Consider the following 21,480-nt stretch of genomic DNA (forward strand, 5'->3'; position numbering starts at 1 on the left):
GGGTAAACAAAATCATGTTATGTGACGTTGTGAAACATTACCGCCTTGGACTGACAAAACACACAACTAGCATCTTTATGGTATTTGGCCTATTTTACCCTTTGATAACTTATTGAGAAGATGCTTCCAGCACCTGCAGTCTTTCATTTCCTTTGGGAAGTCAACTCTGGTGCAGTCAAGGAGGGAGATTCAGTGAGAACATTTGGAAGGTGAGGAGTGTCTATCGCAGGAGGTTGGTGGCACCTTAATTGTGGAGAACGGGCTCGTGGTTATGACTGAAGCGAATCAGTGAAACGTTATCAAATGCATGAAACATGGTTTGCAGGTGTTCGATGCCATTCCATTTGCTCCGTTCCGGCCATTATTATGAGCCGTTCTTCCGTCAGCAGCCTCCCCTGGTACTGTCTTTAACACAATATACCTAATAATAGTCAATAATCGTTTTTTTTTTATCCCTTTTGGATTGCATGGCTAACAGACCAGTTCATTTTCTAGATTGATGAGTTACCAACCAGAGAATCGAAGGCTACACTATCTATCCAGCATGCAGCAAGACAGCACCAAGTTGTTGTTCAGACTACATTTGTGGAACCCTTTGACCCCATCATTGGAGCACAGTACATCGTTCTGGGCGAGATTGAAAAAGCAGAGGGTAAGATGAGGTTTTTATTTGGTTTATATGCTTTGCAACTCCCAAAACCCACATACCTATCTCTTCACAGGAGGTGATGGTGTGATGGTCCATGCCCACGTGCTGAACTGTGTGGATGGGGTGAACCTAGCCCTGCTACAGAGAGGTGTCAATTAACAGAGAAGCTACTTCAGAGAGAGGGGGGAGAGCAAGGGAGATGCTGCTACTGCTGCTCAGCCACTTGCTCCTCTCTGACCTGGACCCCGATAAGAATTAATCTGTCACAACGCTGCACTGATACAGTGCTACTGGTGGAAAGTTATGAACCAGGTGGAATTTAATGACATGTTGTAGTGTTTAAATGACCTCATTTATACCTCAGATGGATCGTGTCAAAAGGTCAGATTTTTTTTATGGTTGGGACATTTTCCCATATAGCCGATTACATGGGGATGTCAAGAATTATGAGACTGTGCCTCTCACTAATTTAGAATGGCAAAGGGTGGAATTGGGATATAAAAATACTTCTGAGGAAATCCTGATTGATACACAAAAGCTTCTTGTTCTGGTGCACTGTAAAGTCCTGCCATTATTTGTCATAAGATATCAGTTCTGGAAGACACCCTCTTCCTCCTGACAGAGTTAGGCAAGTTCACTGAATGTTGGGTCAGGTGTATGAAGTAGGTCAAGAAAATGCATACTTACATTCTTATTGTAGCTAATCTAAGATAAGAGAATGTTTGATGTAGCTATTTGTGAATGAAAACTGATATGTAGCTTGGAAATGTACACTGCTCAAAAAAATAAAGGGAACACTAAAATAACACATCCTAGATCTGAATGAATGAAATAATCTTATTAAATACTTTTTTTACATAGTTGAATGTGATGACAACAAAATCACACAAAAATAATCAATGGAAATCCAATTTATCAACCCATGGAGGTCTGGATTTGGAGTCACACTCAAAATTAAAGTGGAAAACCACACTACAGGCTGATCCAACTTTGATGTAATGTCCTTAAAACAAGTCAAAATTAGGCTCAGTAGTGTGTGTGGCCTCCACGTGCCTGTATGACCTCCCTACAACGCCTGGGCATGCTCCTGATGAGGTGGCGGATGGTCTCCTGAGGGATCTCCTCCCAGACCTGGACTAAAGCATCCGCCAACTCCTGGACAGTCTGTGGTGCAACGTGGCGTTGGTGGATGGAGCGAGACATGATGTCCCAGATGTGCTCAATTGGATTCAGGTCTGGGGAACGGGCGGGCCAGTCCATAGCATCAATGCCTTCCTCTTGCAGGAACTGCTGACACACTCCAGCCACATGAGGTCTAGCATTGTCTTGCATTAGGAGGAACCCAGGGCCAACCGCACCAGCATATGGTCTCACAAGGGGTCTGAGGATCTCATCTCGGTACCTAATGGTAGTCAGGCTACCTCTGGCGAGCACATGGAGGGCTGTGCGGCCCCCCAAAGAAATGCCACCCCACACCATGACTGACCCACCGCCAAACCGGTCATGCTGGAGGATGTTGCAGGCAGCAGAACGTTCTCCACGGCGTCTCCAGACTCTGTCACGTCTGTCACGTGCTCTGTGAAGAGCACAGTGCGCCAGTGGCGAATTTGCCAATCTTGGGGTTCTCTGGCAAATGCCAAACGTCCTGCACAGTGTGGACGTCGGGCCCTCATACCACCCTCATGGAGTCTGTTTCTGACCGTTTGAGCAGACACATGCACATTTGTGGCCTGCTGGAGGTCATTTTGCAGGGCTCTGGCAGTGCTCCTCCTTGCACAAAGGCGGAGGTAGCGGTCCTGCTGCTGGGTTGTTGCCCTCCTACTGCCTCCTCCACGTCTCCTGATGTACTGGCCTGTCTCCTGGTAGCGCATCCATGCTTTGGACACTACACTGACAGACACAGCAAACCTTCTTGCCAAAGCTCGCATTGATGTGCCATCCTGGATGAGCTGCACTACCTGAGCCACTTGTGTGGGTTGTAGACTCCGTCTCATGCTACCACTAGAGTGAAAGCACCGCCAGCATTCAAAAGTGACCAAAACATCAGGCAGGAAGCATAGGAACTGAGAAGTGGTCTGTGGTCACCACCTGCAGAACCACTCCTTTATTGGGGGTGTCTTGCTAATTGCCTATAATTTCCACCTGTTGTCTATTCCATTTGCACAACAGCATGTGAAATTTATTGTCAATCAGTGTTGCTTCCTAAGTGGACAGTTTGATTTCACAGAAGTGTGATTGACTTGGAGTTACATTGTGTTGTTTAAGTGTTCCCTTTATTTTTTTGAGCAGTGTATATTTGTGAGAAACAAATTCTTGATTTGATATTAGATGTATTTATGGATGAGGTGTGTGTTATCGTGTTGCTTTATTTTTTGGTAGTTAATTATTTTCTTTTGTTGGAATTGAAGAAGCAAACATGTTGACAATATAATCTTTAATGAGTAATTATTTTCTTGATACAGTATCAAGGTTGCGTTTAAAAGGATCAGTGTCAGGAAAATAATAAGAAATAGACAAGCAAAACTTAGTCAATAACATTGCACCGTGTCCCATCAGCTCTAGTAAAACAATAATATCAAGGATAAATAAAAAAACATAAAACTCCTTTGTGTCTTTCCTTTTTTTAAAGTAGATTCTGCCATCTCCAAAGAATGTTGGTAAACAAAAGCAACTCAGCAGCAACAATCATGACCTTACAGTGAGCTATGCAATATTTTCTGACAAAATTAAAATTATACATTCTGGGTAGTATTGATATTTAAGTTTATACAATATAATTTGACTTCATATAAAATCACCCTAGAGACAAGAATACCCTCCAAGCACACTGTTAACAGGTCTATTATCTAGGAGAAAACCGATGAGAATTGTATGTAGGGGTGTAGCTGCTGCCAGACACTTTGGAGGAAGCAGGGAGCATAAGTAGACCAGACTGAGGATCTGTCTTGCAGCGGGCCATCGCTTGCTTGTAGTTGATTTTATCCTTTGTTGTGGGGTCGATGATTTCCTTGGCGTAGTTGTACTCATCCTGAAGCTCTCTCATCATGGTGCTGTCAATCATCTTGGCTCCCATGGCCTCCTGTATGCCCACACGATCCGTGTTGTTGGGATTTACCAGCCCTCCCGTCAGGTGTTGCACCTCCATGTAACGCAGGGCAGTTTCTTTGGGCATCCAACCTTTCAGGACGGCCTCTCCCACCGACAGGCGTTCTCTGGTCGTGGGGTCCTCCACGCCAGTGTAGGCTTTCTGGGCATTGAGTAGACTCTGCAGTTGGCTCGACTCGATGAGGTCCCTCTCGGCTGCTTTGTGGATTGAGTATCTCTCCTTGTTGCTGATGTCAACGATGCCCCCTGTAGCAGCCTGTGCTTCCAACAGCTTTTGTGCCGTGCCGCTTTCGATCAGCTTGCGGGCCACTGCACTGCGTATGGAGAAGCATGTGTCGGTGTTTGTGTCAATTACACCAGCGATAGGATATCTTTCCTTAGGGGCAGGAACAGGGACGCTGCTTGGGGACGACTTTAGCGAGGATGCTGGCTTTGATGTGATTGAGTTGAACTTGGGCTGTTTTTCTTTTTCACCTGCGACAAGGAGTGCAAACTCTGAAATGGGCATTTTCCCATCCTTGTATTTTTGCAGATCATACTGGGTCAGTTTTCCATCTCTCAAGGCATTTTTGATAGAGTACTGCTTGCCGCTCTTGCGATCCTGCAGCACAGAGGTCTCCCCATTAGGTCCCATGGAAGTTATTTCCTCCCAATCGCACTCCAGCTCTTGCAGATGCATGTACTGGGTACGCTCGATCAGTCCCTGCAGGTAAGCTTCATATGGCGATAGTTCTTTGCCAGTATCAGGGTCCAAGATGGTGATTTTAGTGGAGACGTTGGTCTCCTTTGTCTGGGTCTCTTTATGGTCTTCCTTCTCCTTTTCCCTCTGGAGTTCCCTGATGATGTTGTCTCTCTGGTGGATCGTGTCTTTCTCGTCCAGTATCTCCCTCTCCAGACGCTGCACGTCAGACTCCATCTTGACGCTCTTTTGCCTGTTGATCTGGCTTCTCTCGCTCATCAGCTTGGTCTGCTGCTGGAATGATAAGCTGATGTCTTGCCTCTCAGACTCCAACTTCTTCAGCTCCCGGGTGAGGTTGTCTTTCTCCCTCTGCGAGGCGTCCCTGGCCAGAATGAGACTTGTCTCCTCCCGAGAAGAGCCCGACTGAGTGCCATTCAGTCGGTTGAGTTTGTCAGAGAGCTGTTTGATTTTTTCCTCCAGGTCCTGCCTGGCATGTTTCTCCTGAGACACCAGGCCCTTCAGGCGGTATCTCTCTGCTTCTACAGCCTGGTCTTTCGCCACCCGGATCACCTCTTTGTACACCGTCTTCTCTACGGCCTTTTCTCGCTGAAGGAGCTCAAGCTTGACATTGGTGTTCCTGATGTTTCTCTGAATATTCAGGACGTCATTGGTTTCCTTGTCCATGTCTGAGCGAAGACCGTTGGTCATCCTCTCCAGTCTAGGGTCTCTCTCAACTTTCAGGACCTCCTCGACAATGATACTCTCCTCGATGGGCGGTGGGGCATTCTCCAGCTCTTTGATGCGCAGTTTGATCTGTTTCAGTTCAGACTCCACTTGAATCTTCTTCTGATGTTCGTCACTCTGCTTTAGGATGTTCTCCTTCTCCTCCACTAAGGTTTTAAGTTTTTGCATCTCAAGCTCTAGCTGCCGGCGGGACTTAACCTCCTCATCAAGGCTCCTGCCAAGCTTATCATGCTCAACTATCTGCTTGGGGTCCTTCTGTAGACGCACCACCTCCTGCACCACCACTGTTTCCTCTGGCTTTTGTCTCTCCAGCAGGATGTACTTGTTTTGCAGGTCAAACACCATCTCCTCAGTGGTACGGCGGCGCTGTTGCTCTTCGCGTAACTCCTTTCTCAGCCGATCTGCCTCCTTCTCCAAGAGCGGATCATCCTCATACTTGAAGATATCTTTGGTCATCAGCTTTGTCTCCACCATGGATTTTTCGGCTTTCCACTCATCTCTCTCTTTTCTCAGGAGGTTAATCTGGTCCTCTACGTTATTGTAAGTACGGTGCAGATGGTTCACCTGATCATTGAGCCTCTGTATCTCTCTTTCGTTCTCAGGGCTCCTCTCCTCTTTCACCACATCTTGGATGACTTCCTTCAGCTCCACCTTTGGCTTCTTGGAACGTAGGGCTTCCAGATCGACCATGATTAGAGTGATCTGGTCCTGTAAGTCAGAACGCTGCTTGTTGAAGTCTTGAACATCTTTCTTCAGACGCATTATCTCCGACTCTGTTTGTGGATCTATGCGGTAGATCTCATTGACAATTTCCTTGAGTTCGACCTTGGGCTTCCACTGCCCCACCTCGCTATACCGAATTCTGAGCTGAGAGACCTCTTTGAGCAGAGTGTCTGTCTCAATTTTCTCTCCCTCTAGGCCTGATCGAAGCCTCTTGGATTCATTGATGAGCTCAGGGTCCTGTTCGACTTTCTTCACCTCCCTGGTGACCACCTTGGGCTGAATGGTGGGAATGATCCTCTCCAATGCATTGATCTGGCTCCTCGTTTGGAATATCTCGTCATTCAGAGTCTTGCTCTTGTTGCCTTCATCTGTGATTTCCTTCTCAAAAGTTTTAACAGCCTTGAGCATCTCTGGATCCTTCTCCAATCGAATCACCTCCTTTTTCATAACCTTCTCCCTGATGTTGGGTCTTGTAGCATTCAGGATGGTGACCTCTGTCTTCTGTTGAATGACTTCTCCCTCTTTTACTCGAACCTCATTCTTTATCTTGCCGATCTCATCTTTTAACTTGGAGGCTTCTACATCCAACTGAGGATCTCTCTCAAACTCAGTCACCTCTCTAGTCACCAGTTTGGGCTTGATGCACTTGAGGTCGTCCCCAAAAGTAGCGATTTTGATTTTCACACCCTCGATCTCACCCTGGGTACGGCTGCGCTTCAAGGCCTCTTTGTGGATTTGGTCCTCCAGATCTTTTAGGTCAGTTTCCAGTTTAGGGTCGCGGTAGTACTCGAGCACCTCCTTCTCCTCAACTCGATGCATCCCTTTACGGCTCTTCAGAGACAGCATCCTGGTCTTGAACGTTTCCACGTCAGTCTCAGCACGGCTGCGTCTATCGCTCTCCGCACTCAACTCTTGCTGCAGGCTCTTTATGTTCATGGTTGATTTTATGGTTGGTTCTATGGATTGTTTGTCATGTTTCTGCAAAAAGTAAAACAAAAAAAGCATAGTTTTAAAAGCAATTTCAGGGAAAATACTTCAACATTTTCATAATTCTGTATCCTAAACACATTCAATTGATCAAAATTGGCAGTGGGAAAGAAGTTATGTGTAGCTAGATTTTCCAACTCACCTGAGCGATGAGGTTCTTAGCAAAGCCCATCTGATTGAGCAGCTGGTCATTCTCAGCTGACGTTTTAGCATAGTGGTTCACCACAGCCTTTTCCTGTAATACACAAAGAAGCACAGTCATCCTTCAGCTCACAGTGCTCAAGAAAACATGCAGGAAAACATGATGCGCCCTACATTGGTCGGCATAGAAGTGGATAAACATGAATGTAATTTGTGTCTATTGACTTCCATTCTTTATGTATTACCTGGTTCTGCACACTATCAGCAAGGGTGGAGGTGTGATGTTTTTTGGAATCTTTGGCTCCCACATTATCGAGGGTGCTGCTGTATTTGTCAGTGTTGACCTCATATTCCTGCACAAGCAGTTGAAATAAAGATTTTATTATTCAATATCCAAATATCTGTTACACAAATAAAAGGTTTATCATGATGCGGTAGGATAATGTAACTTAATCGGAGTCTTACATTGAGGATATTCTGCAAATCTTGGGAAAGGTCAAGCACTCTGTCCAGGTCGTCTCCCTTCCTCTTGATGTCATCCACCACCCTCTGCAATAAAAATTACAAAATTAAACTTGATTGCATAATATGTGTCTTACAATGATATTTTAAGAATATCACCAACAATTTCAGAGCGTCTTGACACACAACACAAACAAACTGACCTTCTGGGAGGTCTGCTTGGAGTTGACCTGTGATAGGTCATCGCTGGGGCTGATCTTGTTGTCAGGCAGATTTTTCAGGAAGAAGTTCAGAGATTTGCTTGTGTTCTGGAATTCCTGGTTCTTGCCTGCAGCCTCTTGCAAGAGGCCCTCTCTGAGACAGAAAAAACACAATGAAAAACACTTTTGTGGTGACAAACTGAAAATAATTATTTTCATCTGACGTTCGAGCAAACAAATGAACTATTTTGATACCATATATTTGCAGACATGGTGTGTGTAGTCAACATTAGCTAACAGACAAAGTGGCCCTGTGCTCACCTCTCCTTCAGCTGGTTGTTGACGTTAGAGTAGCGGTTCTGTAGTTGTTTGACCTGGGTCCCCTGGCGATGGATGTCTGGGCAGTACTCCTGGTAGCCCTGCTGCAGGGAACTACACAGCTGCTCACTGGTCTCCAGGTCCTGGCCCAGCTTCTTCAGTTCATCCTGAGAGCCCACCACATCCTTACGCAGACTCTGTAGAGAACAGATATGATAAATATGTGTCCTGGTGGGGTGATTTTTAGCTAAATTAGAAGGGATGACTGATATGTGCAGTCAAATGATATAGTCCTTTATTACTTCAAGGCAACTACTAGGGTATTCTCTGGTCCAATTTGTTCAAGGATACTGTAGAATCTATTTGGTTCTCTTAAGAAAGTTGACGTGTGTCCAAAATGGCACACTAATCCAAGGCAGTGTAGGCAATGGTCCTGGTCAAAAGTATTTCACCATATAGGGAATAGGGTGCACTGGTAATGTCCTACCCACCTGGATCTCCTGGGTGCGGGCCTGAATAGCATTGGGGACATCTGGGATAGGGCCATCCTTATTCAGCTTTTCCTCAAAGCCAGAGACGATGCCATCCACTTTCTTGATCTGCTTCTCCAGGTTCAGAGATGCATTAGCCCTATAGAAGAAATGGCAAAAAAAATAAAATAATTAACAGCAAGATCTGCTGTTAGATTCTATTTTCTGATAATATCATATCGCTAAGACAGGTGATCGGTGATAATGTACGTTTGTAAAACGGTCGTACTTCTTGTTAAATAGGTCGGCCAGGGCTGCGATGCCATCTTGCTTGTCCTTGGCAGCTTGAAGTTTGGCTGCAAGGCCTTTGGAGACGTCCTTCTCCAACTTCGGCTGCTCCATAGCTGCCAGAGCTTCTGCTGCTTTCTACAAGAGATACAACCACTATATCATTAGGATCAGTACCATCCTCACCAACAATAGCATAACTATCATCATCCTCATCATCGCCATTAGACTCATCATCATTGTCATCATCATCTTTAGGAGGCACGAATCCATCAATGTCAATCAATCTATAATTATTCCGATTTAGCTAGTTTACCAGCATGAAGATATATTGTACAGTTACAATGGCTGGTAGACATGCTTTCTATCTATCAAAAGTAGTGGAATAGGGTGCCATTTCGGTTGTCCCCTTAGACTGTGCCTGAGGCTGGTCTAGTGGGTAATGCGTCCTGCAACAAATATCACCCCCCAGCGTGGGTACGAATCCCGGCTCCACCTTTACTCTCTTTCTCCCTCCTTCTCTGTCTCCTTGCTCATTTCTACTTGTATCTGTCTCAATAAAGTTAAAAACAAGACCCTCTCTCTCTCTCACCTCTTGCTCCTTCAGCCTCTTGGCCAGGTCGGTGGTGGGGTCACTGCGGTCCAGCGGGGCCCTCAGACGGCTCAACATGCTCTGCTTGGCTTTGACCAGGTCCTCATCCAGCTTATCCAGCTGACCAGCCACGGCTTTAGCTTTGGGGTTGGACGGTGGGGCTATGTGGGGGACACAGGGCAATGATAATCTGGCCTAATTAAAAGTAGTGCACTATGTAGGGAATAGGGTGCCATTTTATCTGTTGCCTTAGTTAATTTCACACATTGTATATGTACACATGTCCCATAAATAGACTTTGGCTCGGGGTTTACATGATGTGATGAATTGAATGTGATATCACAATGTGGTTTAGGGACCATGTTGAATCAAAAGTTTGAGAAGCCATTTCTCCTTATTTACAGTTAATGATCATAGCAGTAACAGTAGCAGTACCAGAGTTATTTGGAAGGCTTTGTTTTGGGGTACTGGGATTAATAGAGCAACTTTTTCCTCACCTGTGTATACGGGTTTCTCTTCGACACAACGGATCTTGTCTTTCATTGTGCCTAAATAAACAGCCCTCCTCTTCTTGATGTCGTCAAGCACATCACCATGTCTGGCGCACACAAACACACACACACACAAAAATCATTAGAGCAGACATTTTAATTCACAAAATTGATGTGTTATTGTCCATATGCATGTCATATAATTGACATAAATGACATATTCTCCTGTTGCTTACAGGTCTACGGAGGCAATGGCCTCTGGGTCAGGGGGTGGGATCAGGAAGCAGACCCCCGGAAAGGTTTTGGTTGCCCCACTGCTGGTCAATACGTTCCAGTTCTCAACGTCTGAATTCGACTTGAGGGTGAACTTGTCCCCTCGAGTGAGTTCAGCCTAAAAGAACACAAAGAGAACTTTCCTCAGAATGGATCACATGGAAATATTCCTTTTCATCTTACAAACACAATGCCCAATACTGAGGTATCTAGGAACTTTAATGTACTTTAGTGAGTTCCATAGTTACAGTAATGTTTGGTTTTGTGATGTTTACATGAGCCTACATTACGTTGCATGCCTTGACACACCTCTCAGTGCAGTGGTAGAGCATTCTATTCTATTCTAGTAGTCACATCATTGCTTAGTAGCTTTATCAAAGATTCTACAGAGGTTTGGAACCCACTTTGACTTCATACCGTAACCTGTGGTGGAGGCTCCAGGACAGGGTCAAAGTTAAAAGGTGAGAGGTCAGAGCAGCTGGTCATACCTTCTCAGTCTTCCAGTCACAGAGGGAATCCACGGTGGTGGACCTGGTGGGCGGGCAGCGGCGCAGCTTGAGGGGGGCGATGGTGGTGCTCCTCTTCCTCAGGTCAGCCAAGAGCTGCTCGTTACGTTGCACCGTGCTCTCCTCCGCCTGAGAGAGAGAGAGAGATGGAGAAAGAAAGAGAGAGAGAGAAGGAGAGAGAGTGGTAAAGCCAAATTGCGGAATTAGGACCACCTGCATTGCATTTCGACATTAACCCTTTTTCTTCACATTATTTACATAATGTAGTAGTAATGTCATGATAACGTTTGATAATATGTGAAAAAAATGTCATGTCTTTAGAAGTGAAGTGTTAACACGCACACTACCATTTATTTCTCTATTGTGGTGCAGGGAGTTAAAGCCCAAAAATTGACATTGTAGAAAAAGAATGGTGTTGAAAATTGTTTTTTGTACATGCATTATACATTGATAATAAATGTGCAGAGGTAAAAGCATGAGTTTGATTTTTTTTGGTTCAATATGAAATGCAATGTAGCATCTTTATGATTCATGGTTGTGTTGAAAGTTTACTGCGCAAGTTAACACCGAAGATTCAGTGAGATTGAAACTGCATCCAGATGTACAATAGATATCAGTGTTCACATCCTGGCATTACCTATATTTGTATTTGTTAGTGTATTTGTGTGTGTGTGTGTGTGTGTGTATCGGAGAGGCTGGGAAAAAAGCAGAAGACAAATTTCCATCTAGTATGGACTAATAAACCATGTCTTATCTTACCTCCAGTTGCAGAGTCATCGCTGAGCCACTCTTCCCAGTTGTGCCTTCCACTTTCTTCAGGCTAGAGTTGAGTTCACTCAGAGACTCCGATAGTGTCTCCACATCTAGTTGGTACTGAACAGGGACACAGACAGACAACACATCAGAACATGGTATCTTTTTCACATACAGTATCTTTGACCTATCCAGGTTACTGATCATGCTGCAGTTTGAATGTCTATGGTAATGTGCATAGGGACATTTCTGGTTCAAAAACAAACAGAAGATACCCTTTCCATTCTGACAATAAAGACGGAAATCAGAATATTATTCTAAGCGGATGTAGATACTATGAAGCCTTGTTAATGTATTCTGAGTGACATTTACCTTCTTGAAATCCTCTATGTAATCCAGATGGGTCTCTTGGCAGATGCACAGGTTGAGGAACTTCTGCCACTCATTCCGCAAAGAATCTCTCTGAGCCTGAAACAAGTATAAAGATGACGGCATCACGTAAAAGGAAAATCTCGATATCTTTCAGGAACATTTGTAAACTTGGTGGACCTAAATGTAGAAGTCTAATCTCTAGAAGAGTGATTGATTCTTGATTGAAGACAATGTAAAATGGTAATAGTCGGGAGGTGTACTTAAAGTTTGAATTGGTTTTTGGCATGTACCTGTATTGTGGTGCTGGCCGGGTGCTTCAGCTCAATGAGTCGATCTCCATCATCCTGGAGTTTGTTCACATCACTTTCATGGGACAGCAAGCTGTTGTTCTTGAAGTTCTGATTGAGATAAAATGAAATATGATGCCCCTGAACATGTCTCATTCAGTAATGGAAAATTAAATGTACATACATGCCAGAAACCTACGAAGCACCTCCTCAAGCAACATTTTCATACTTTATTGTTATATTAAGTCTTATTGACATTGAGTGACACTCTATTTGACCCCTAAGATGGACTCTCACCTCGTACTGTCTGCGGACGTCCGGAGGGTCCAACATGTGGTCGCTCCAGTCCTGTTTCAGGATTTTTGTCTGTTCGTCTCCTAGATAAGTCAGCTCCTTGTTACAGCCCTGCATGTAGTCATACAGACTGCTTAGGTAGTGGTGCCGCCATTTTGAATTGTCCTGTGGGAATAGAACAATATTCTATAACAACTGTAAAGAGTCACACCAAAAAGAGAACATATGTTACAATTACTTTTAGGTTGAAAGTGAAATCCCACCGATCCCATCAGAGGAGGCTGGTGGGGGGAGCTATAGGAGGTTGTAACGGCTGGAACGGAATAAATGGAACGGTATCAAACACATCAAACATTTGGAAACCACATGTTGGACTCTGTTCCATTTATTCCATTCCAGCCATTACAATGAGCCCGTCCTCCTATACCTCCTCCCACCAGCCTCCTCTGGATCTCATAGTACCCATATGATAACTATGACTTACCAAAAGGTTGTTGTATTGTTTCTTGATGGCAGCATACTCCTCCTGAAACACAAATGAATTGTCGTCATGTTCACTAGCTACAAGATGTTAAATTCATCGTCACGGAGATGAGAGCGTTGAAGAGGTTACCTTGGTGCTGGTGGAGCTGGGGCTGAGCTGAGAGCTGTAGGCCTCGATCTCCTTGTGCAGTATGTTGTGGGCAGCGATCTGCTTCTTCAGGTCAGCCATGGTGGGCCCATACTCTTCTGTGTTCACCTCCCTCTGAGAGACAGACACAGAACAGTATGGTCAGTCATGGACACAGTTAGACTCAGAAGAAAACTAAAGAGGCTTTATGGTAGTATGCATTCTTATGGGGCATCTTAAATGAACATGAACTGTAGGATAACGATGAACTGAACGTTTTGTACTGTTGTGTTAGTTGTTGTGTTGCGTACTGTTGTGTTAGCTAAGTCAGTCAGTATATAGTACAACTGAAGTAAATGTCAGCTTGGATTGGTCAACAGAACAGTTTGTCAAGGGGATGAGTACCATGATTTTATAAGGATGTTTACAATAGGGAGGCTTGGTCTTAAGTTAGTTGCCAAAGAAGAAGAGGACACTTGATTGTACCTGTTTCTGATTGAGCACTGAAGCCCAGTCGATTCTGGGCTTCAGCTCCACATCGTTGACAGGCTCATAGATGTCCCGATAGAAGGCACAGTCTTTCAGCCAGCGGTCATGAAGGTGACGGACACTGGAATGACCAAAAGGTTGAGGGAGGGAGGGGAAAATGCATTTAGTATGTTTAGCATGAGCAGGATAACAAAGAGAACTGGCAAGAGCAACACATTTTAGTAAATAAATCAGGCTGGACTTCACTGTATCCCCCAATGATCAAATGTCTTACAGGGAAAGATGGAGTTCTGCAAAGACTAATCTTTTTGAAGCAGCTAAAGAGCCCAAATGATATCAGTGTTCATAAGAGATATCCCACTAGGCACACACTAGTTGAATCAACGTTGTTTCCACATCATTTCAATGAAATTGTGTTGAACCAATGTGGAATAAACATTGAACTGACGTCTGTGCCCAGTGGGATGGGCCTAGAAGAGGTCACTCACTCGCTCTCTATCTCGCTGCCTTGGGGGTGTTTGTACTTCTTGGCCTTGTCCACATCCAGGAAGAGGTCATTCAGCAGGCCCTCAGCCTCAGACAGGTTGCTTGCCACCACTTTCTGGTGCTGGAGGGGCCGGTTTTTCTTCTCATTCTCTGCATCCTACATGGCAATAGGGATGAAGACAGTAGATGAGTCAAGAGAACGAACAGTGGCCAGAATTGAAGTCCATGGACACACTATTATGTAGAGAGAAAGAGAGAGAGACCGTCAGTATGTGTTCTCACCACAGCAAGTAGCTCTTCGGCCCGGAGGACATCTTTCTCCACCTGGTCGGAATTCTTTTGCATGCGTGCAATCACCAAGGCCAAGTCATTGGTTGTGGAACTGTTTAGAGGGCAGAGGTTACAGATCAGATTTAGAAAAATAGCAAAGAAGATACAAAATGCAAAGAGGCAGAGAGAGGAATGTGGAAATGGAATCTCTGTCTGAATCCTATCAATCATTTTTTAGTTTTGGACCATTTACGAGCACCTCAGTTGTTGTCCTTGACTTAAGTGACCAATGAAGGTCAAGGTCCTAAACATTTAAGATGGACGCTGAGGCCATTATCCTTATGTAAGCTATCCAGTTACAAAACCTAACACGCAAAATCATTAGATATAAAACCACAGGCTAACAAATAGATAGTGACACAGACAGAGTAGATGTGTGTGAAGATGTCCTCTACGTGAACTAACTTCCCTTAGTCCAAAATCAACACTTTGTCCAAGACTAACAAAAGTCCAAATGTATGACCAGGACCAGGAGTTCTTTGTGACTTGACCAGGAAGAACTCTGGGCCATAGTTAGAACCTATAACTAGGGCACTGAGTTCTTGATGTTCAGGAAAAACTCCTGGCCCTACATAAGACAACACTCTTGAGCTGAAACCAATGTGAGTCCCAAAAAGGCACCCTATTCCCTTCATAGTGCAGTACTTTTGACCATGTCTCTGGTCAAATGTAGTGCACTACGGAGGGAATAGTGTGCCATTTGGGACGTACACCAATGGTCTCTAGCGGTGACGACCTGGGATCAACAGGAGGGTGAATCACTTCCACTGTCCCACCTGAGAATTCCCAAAACGCTGTTTGTTTGTCTCTCTCAACTATTTGTTTGTCACTCTGTCACTCCCTCTGTGTGACTGTGACTACCTGTATTTCTCTCTATCTGCCCAACTAGTGGGTACTCTCCCAGGGCAGTGTTCAAGGTAGAGCATTGATCTCCAGAGAGGGTTGGAAGTGTCTTGAATACTTCTCCACAGCTTTGAATCCAGGCTATTCAGATTGCCTGATAAACTGGAAAATACTGTACGTAAAGGGCGTCTTACCAACTTCATCTGAGTTGGGATCAATTCATTTCACCAATTCAGGTGATATACAGCGCATGTGTAGAAAATAGTCCACTACTTTAACTGTGTAGTTGAATTTGCTGAACTGACTACATTTGACGACCCCAACATGTTTGCCCATGTTCCTTTTAACCTAAGGAGCCATTTTGAAATGAAAGTGTTGTTATCAACAGTAAAACATGTATTATGATGTAATGAGATTATGCCTGTACCAGAAGCATACGATGACAGATTCAGTAATCTGTAGATCTGTGTTCTCACGTCAACCTGTCCCTATGGACCAAACCAGCACTGAAGTGATAAGTCACTAACCTCCCCTTTAAATACAAGCACTACAGGACTCACAAACCTCCCCTTTAAACACAACTATCCCTCCAATGACAACTTCTACAGGTGATGGACCGGGTGAAATATTTAAGTGCCTTAAACACATTAAATGCAGGCCCTAGATTTTACACGAATGCCCTCCACCATAACTAAGATAGACCTACTATACCAAAGTATCTTCACTGTGATTAAATGCAGTTGTACTGTAGCACCCTTCACAGTGCTGATACAGATGTTTCAATTGTGTTTAACAGAAAGACAAGCAGTCTATCAATCAGACAAGGACAGACGTTCCCTTTAAATATCCCATTTGCACCACCGTGGCGAGAGGGTGAGCCAACACCCACAGGCCGTGGAGAAACCAGCTGAACAGCACAGACAGAGGCCTTATCTGCCCTGCCCTGATCAGCAGGGCCATCAGACACACCAGTGACCCTGAGGCAGGGTGAAACCAGTGGCACTCCTCTCACTCTGAATGGTCATTGCCTCTACCTTTCATCTCAGCCCAGGTGTCGTGCATGGATACTATAAGACAATCACCCTGTTATTATAGCGTCACAATGACCAACTAACACACCTTCCATGTATTCACGCTTCAAGCATTTTCCTTCCTATCTTTCTCATGGGAGTCTTTTCACCAGTGTTACACCCATAGACTTACAGGTTACATCTCCATTAACATCAGTCTCCATTGGCTCAACATGAACACCAACCATCCTGGTGCTAAGCTGCCTATGCCGAGGTCAGGTTTGATTTTCAGCCTTAGGGAGGCTCAAGTGATTCATATTTTTCTATAGGGCGACATTTGATTTATCGCTAATTTAGGCCTACAGGCTACGCTGTTGATGATGCATTGACACAGGAGTCATACTTGATTGATGGATGAACATAGGAACAAATATGTGTATCAATCTACCTTATATAAGTACTGTATGTCCTACTCTTTCGTGGTAATGGAGAAATCTTGATGCCATCGTATATCCCTCCACGGGGAACGTTATAATGACGTGAATAGTCACCAAATCAATGTTAATCTAATGAGCCGTACCGTTTGATAAACGCCATCAAATTTTATAATCTGTTTTACGGGACCTGAAAACACACACACACAGGTGACTGAGACCCTCTACTGCTTCTCCTGAGCAAATCTGACCTAAGGCCACATAAAAACCCCGCAAAACCTACAATAACATCAAGACAACCAAAGAGACAAACAACATTTCTCTTCATATCTTTACATAGAACAAAGTTCGTCTCTTGACTACAACAACATGCCAAAACACACAGTAAACCATCTATTTTCCAATCTCCATTATCTAGGAGTTAGGAATGAAATAAACAAAGGAGATTCCAGAGGATTCTATGAGAAAGAGGGCAACACAGCAAACACAGGAAATATGAAACAAATCCAAGTTTAGGAAAAAGGAGAGGAAAGGAGGTAGGAGGTAGGGTTAAGGAGGTTGCATGACCGAGTTTGCTATCGTTCCTTAAAGACTCACGTGGTGATCTTGCTGGACCCCTTCACGGTAGTACCCTCCTTCTTCTTGAACATCCTGGATCTTTTGGTGAGTGGAAGTTCCACTCCACGGACAGAACTCAAGTCTCTCTGGTCCCCTTACACTCTCTGTTCCTCTCTCGCTGTCACAGATAAGACACACACTCCCTGTGCGTATTTTAGTGTGTGTCCCTGTTGGTGTCAGCACTGTGATTAAGCTGACTGAAAGCGTACCTGTGCCCCTCCCTGTTAACAAGTGTGTCGACTCAACACCCAGACAATCTATTTAGTTCCACAGGACCGGGCCAACCTGTTCTACACACTCCTCCTTCTCCTCACTCACCTCTCTAGTTCAACCCTCCCCGTTCATTAGTTGACTGTCACTCATTGAGGTTTTCTAAAGTCACTGTCGTTATTTTGCTAGGGAGTTAGTCTGGAGAAACATTCAATTTCTATAAGGATCAGTGTAGAATAACACATGGGCTTGTGGGTAATTAGATACTAATAAGTAGTGGAGGTACTGTAAACCTTAAACATGGCAAGATGAAGTACAATCCTATCTTTGTGGATGCCTGTGTACTCTGTTCCTATAGTGTGTGTGTGTGTGTGTGTGTGTGTGTGTGTGTGGTGGTGTGGGGGGGGGGGGGGGGGGCACCAGCTCCAAGGGGGGGAAAAGACTAAAAACACCAGCTCCGAGTGATTTTAATTTTGGAAATCTGTTCCCAAGTATTCCCACGCATAATAGAGAGACACGTGATCATCTGCAAACATAAGAAAAGTTTGAAATGATGTTTTAGTGAAATATTTCTGTTTGGGCTTCTTGTGGTCAATTTGCAGTTTATAAATTATTTGTAATTATGTTCCGGCCGCCCGACCATCCACTCAAGAAAAAATAAAATAAATAAATAAATAAATAAAAATGTCGGCCCTCGGCAGATAGATGGTTTACTGTGTGATGATCCCTGTTGTAACATAATCCATTTCCAAGTATTACATTGATTTTAAAAAGCAACAAAAATCTTTCTGAATCAAAGTTCAGAATGTTAGAATGTATCCAACAGAGAAATGATATTTTACACCATAAGAAAATTGGGTCTGTTATACACATTACCAGTACATATTCCTTACAGTGGGCTTCAACCAAGCTAAGCTTTCACAAATGTTGCTACGGATACAGGTATCCTGTGTCTGTATTTTCTTTACTTCTGCCCTATTCACAGGTGCCGCCAATCAGTCGCCAATCAGAAGACACCTGCTCCTTTTCCCTTACCCAATCACATCCCCTTCCCCTTTGTTTAAAAACCCAGTCAGTTGTTTTCTCAATAGCTCTCTGTTTCAATCTCTTGCTATCTCTCTCTCTCTCTCTTTGGATTGAGAGCTCTCTTTTGTTTTTGCAACTACATGTCACTTTGTCTGTTATCCTGTGAGTTTTGTTATGGTGTTTGACTGTTTGTTTGATGGTGGGAAAAGGGGGTACCAAGACAAGTCGCCCATGGGCATACATTACCCGTAGGAATACTTTGTCTAAGAACACTAGTTAGAAGTGGGCGGACCACCCACTGCATTTTATTGGTTAGTGAGTTAGCTGTTGTTGAAGCAGGTAGACTATCTTAGGGGTGTTTTTGAATACTTATTTCCTTTTCACTGAGTTATGTTACGGGTCTCGTTTCCATCCCCCCTAGACTGCAGGGCAAAAGGGGTTTGTAACAAATGTGATCTGATTTCTCTATGTGATCTTGCTTTAGTTTTTTAGAGAGACTGCTGTGCACCTTTATAAAACCAGATATCAAAGCTATTAATGCTCTATTCAATAGGTTGACCAGCAATCAACAAAGAACAGGAAAGAGGCCTAGAAAGACTTATTGGGAGTGATCTAAGACAAGGGACATCTCAACTAGTAGGCCCACCGCAAAATATTGAATCATACAAATAGTCCATACATTGATAGTGTCCTTGTTTGCCAAATGGAAGACTTGTACATTCATTCAAGATTAGGGTTTCTGCTAAGCTTATCAACAATGGGAGATGGAGAGGAATGTGGTTTGGAGACTTCAATTGCAACAGAGTAAAGTGGAGGTAGAGAGCATACATTTGTTACACGCTCGGTCACATTTTAGGGGGCTTCGCAATCAGAACTAATGTGTGATCTGTGTTTCTAATAAACCCAGAAACTCTCATGGGTTTAGTTACTCATGGGGTGAGACTAAAGGGACTTTTCTGACCAGCATCCCATTGACCACCCGACTAGACAAAATCCAAAACTAGGTTTCCATTGACGTTTTTATGTTTGACAGGGACGGATTTTTTTCTTTATTGCGACAAATAGTGATGGAAATTGTGTTTTTTGAATAAATGATAATTGCGGAATCATTTTGAAGGTACGCGGGGCACCTGAAGTAATTCTAAATGCTAGGTGGGAGGGCATACAGGCTGTCACCAATTTATTAATGCACAATTTGCCTAAATGGCTGTTTTTTATCAACACTAGACAGTTCAATGGAAACGAACATTAGCAGGCAATTGTCGCATCTATTTTCTATGCAAACTTTATAAATGTTGACACTGGAGAAGTTAATGGATACATAGCTAACTGACTTAACTTATTCCCAACCTTAACCAAACCCTTAATCCTGACCCTAACCTTATCCTAATTTTAACCAATTCTGAAATTAAATATCGGTTTGCACGCCTGCCACATCCCCTTAATTTTTCCTTTACTCATGCCATACCGCGAAAGGACATTCAGATTTCTTTTTTTATTGTTGATAGATTGTTTACCCCATTCCTTTTGATGGCCGTTTGATTTTTGTTAACTATTTTTTGTTTGATCTGCCTAGTTTGCCTTGATTATTTGATTTAGTTACCTATTATTTACTGAACTTTTTTTTTGATTTATTGAATGTTTTATTTTCCTTCGATTTTATCTAAATAGTTTTAAAATGTTATACTGAAAAAATATGTATATATATGCAACAATTTCAACGCTTTTGAGTTACAGTTCATATAAGGAAATCAGTCAATTAATTAGGCCCTAATCTATGGATTTCACATGACTAGGCAGAGGCGCAGCCATGGGTGGGCCTGGGAGGGCATAAGCTCACCCACTGGGGAGCCAAGCCCAGCGAATCAGAATTATTTTTTCCCCCAAAAGGGCTTTATTACAGACAGAAAGACTCCTCAGTTTCATCAGCTGTCCAGGTGGCTGGTCTCAGACAATCCGGCAGGTAAAGAAGCTGGATGTGAAGGTCCTGGGCTGGCGTGGTTACCTGTGGTCTGCGGTTGTGAGGCCGGTTGTACTTACTGCCAAATTCTCAAAAACAATGTTGGAGGCGGCTTATGGTAGAACAATTAATATTCAATTCTCTGGCAACAGCTCTAGTGGACATACCTGCAATCAGCATGCCAATTACACGCTCCCTCAAAACTTGAAACATCTGTGGCATTGTGTTGTGTGACCAAACTGCACATTTTAGAGTGGCCTTTTGTCCATAGCACAAGGTGCACCTGTGTAATGATCATGCTGTTTAATCAGCTTCTTGATATTCCACACCTGTCAGGTGGATGAATTATCTTGACAAAGGAGAAATGCACACTAACAGGGATGTTAACAAATTAGTGCCTATCATTTGAGAAAAATAAGCTTGTCGTCAGTATGGAACATTTCTGGGATATTTTATTTCAACTCATTAAACATGGACCAACACTTTACATGTTGCGTTTATATTTTTGTAAAGTATCGACTTATGTACAACCAAATAAAATGACTTTACTCATGTCATAAACAGCCACTGGGACCATTAAGGAATGATTTGCCTATAGCCTGGTTGAACTAGACTGAACATTGTGCGGTTCGGTTTAACCAGGCTATTATTTGCCCATTGATTGATAATAACCGTTACTGTTTATGCTAATTCAGGTGTTACCTGAGGTGTTTTGGTAATGCCCTCAACAAAACTCAGTTGTCACGTTGTCATACCGTGTAGGTGTTTGGGTGGAGTACAAGGAACACAAGAGATGGGTGAAACTTGGAGGAACTGCCAGCCTCAAGGTTCCTATGGTAACACTTTTGCAGTAAGAGTGCGTGGGAAAACAATAAACAGAGGTGTGTGTGATTGTGTGTATACAGGGGTGTAATACAGCAATGGTGTAATACATGTAGCCTAATACAGGGGTGTGCCACATTAACTTATTTAACGCACAGTAGGATTGTGATTAGCCATTTTATATAGATGTACATAACCCTATATAGATATGTATAGAGTAGAAGGTAAGTGATTCACCAGACAAATAGTACATCATCATCTACTCATCATACTGATGATGACTCCTGATCATGGGCTGTTATCAAACA

At 43.6% G+C, this 21,480-nt stretch overlaps 1 protein-coding gene and 1 long non-coding RNA gene across 2 annotated transcripts; one reads left to right on the top strand and one right to left on the bottom strand.

Annotated features, from left to right (window-relative positions):
• The first annotated feature begins 7 nt into the window (after positions 1–7).
• LOC106564909 (uncharacterized) lies at positions 8–3,253 on the top strand. Its single transcript, XR_001319561.3, has 4 exons — positions 8–209; positions 326–398; positions 496–652; positions 723–3,253. It is a non-coding gene; the product is annotated as an uncharacterized LOC106564909 (long non-coding RNA).
• LOC106564908 (envoplakin) lies at positions 3,069–17,401 on the bottom strand. Its single transcript, XM_014131410.3, has 22 exons — positions 17,134–17,401; positions 14,202–14,301; positions 13,922–14,076; positions 13,431–13,554; positions 12,948–13,079; positions 12,819–12,860; positions 12,338–12,499; positions 12,044–12,151; positions 11,754–11,849; positions 11,388–11,501; positions 10,611–10,757; positions 10,086–10,240; positions 9,856–9,956; positions 9,359–9,519; positions 8,768–8,904; positions 8,500–8,638; positions 8,012–8,205; positions 7,694–7,844; positions 7,494–7,577; positions 7,274–7,381; positions 7,030–7,122; positions 3,069–6,878 (listed from the first exon to the last, which is right to left on the bottom strand). Exons 1-22 carry the CDS (start codon positions 17,184–17,186, stop codon positions 3,492–3,494), a joined length of 5,943 nt encoding a protein of 1,980 aa, XP_013986885.1. The 5' UTR covers positions 17,187–17,401; the 3' UTR covers positions 3,069–3,491.
• Positions 17,402–21,480: the final 4,079 nt, after the last annotated feature.

This window comes from Salmo salar, chromosome 12 (assembly GCF_965601325.2).
Source record: "Salmo salar chromosome 12, fSalSal1, whole genome shotgun sequence".
NCBI classification, from domain to species: domain Eukaryota; kingdom Metazoa; phylum Chordata; class Actinopteri; order Salmoniformes; family Salmonidae; genus Salmo; species Salmo salar.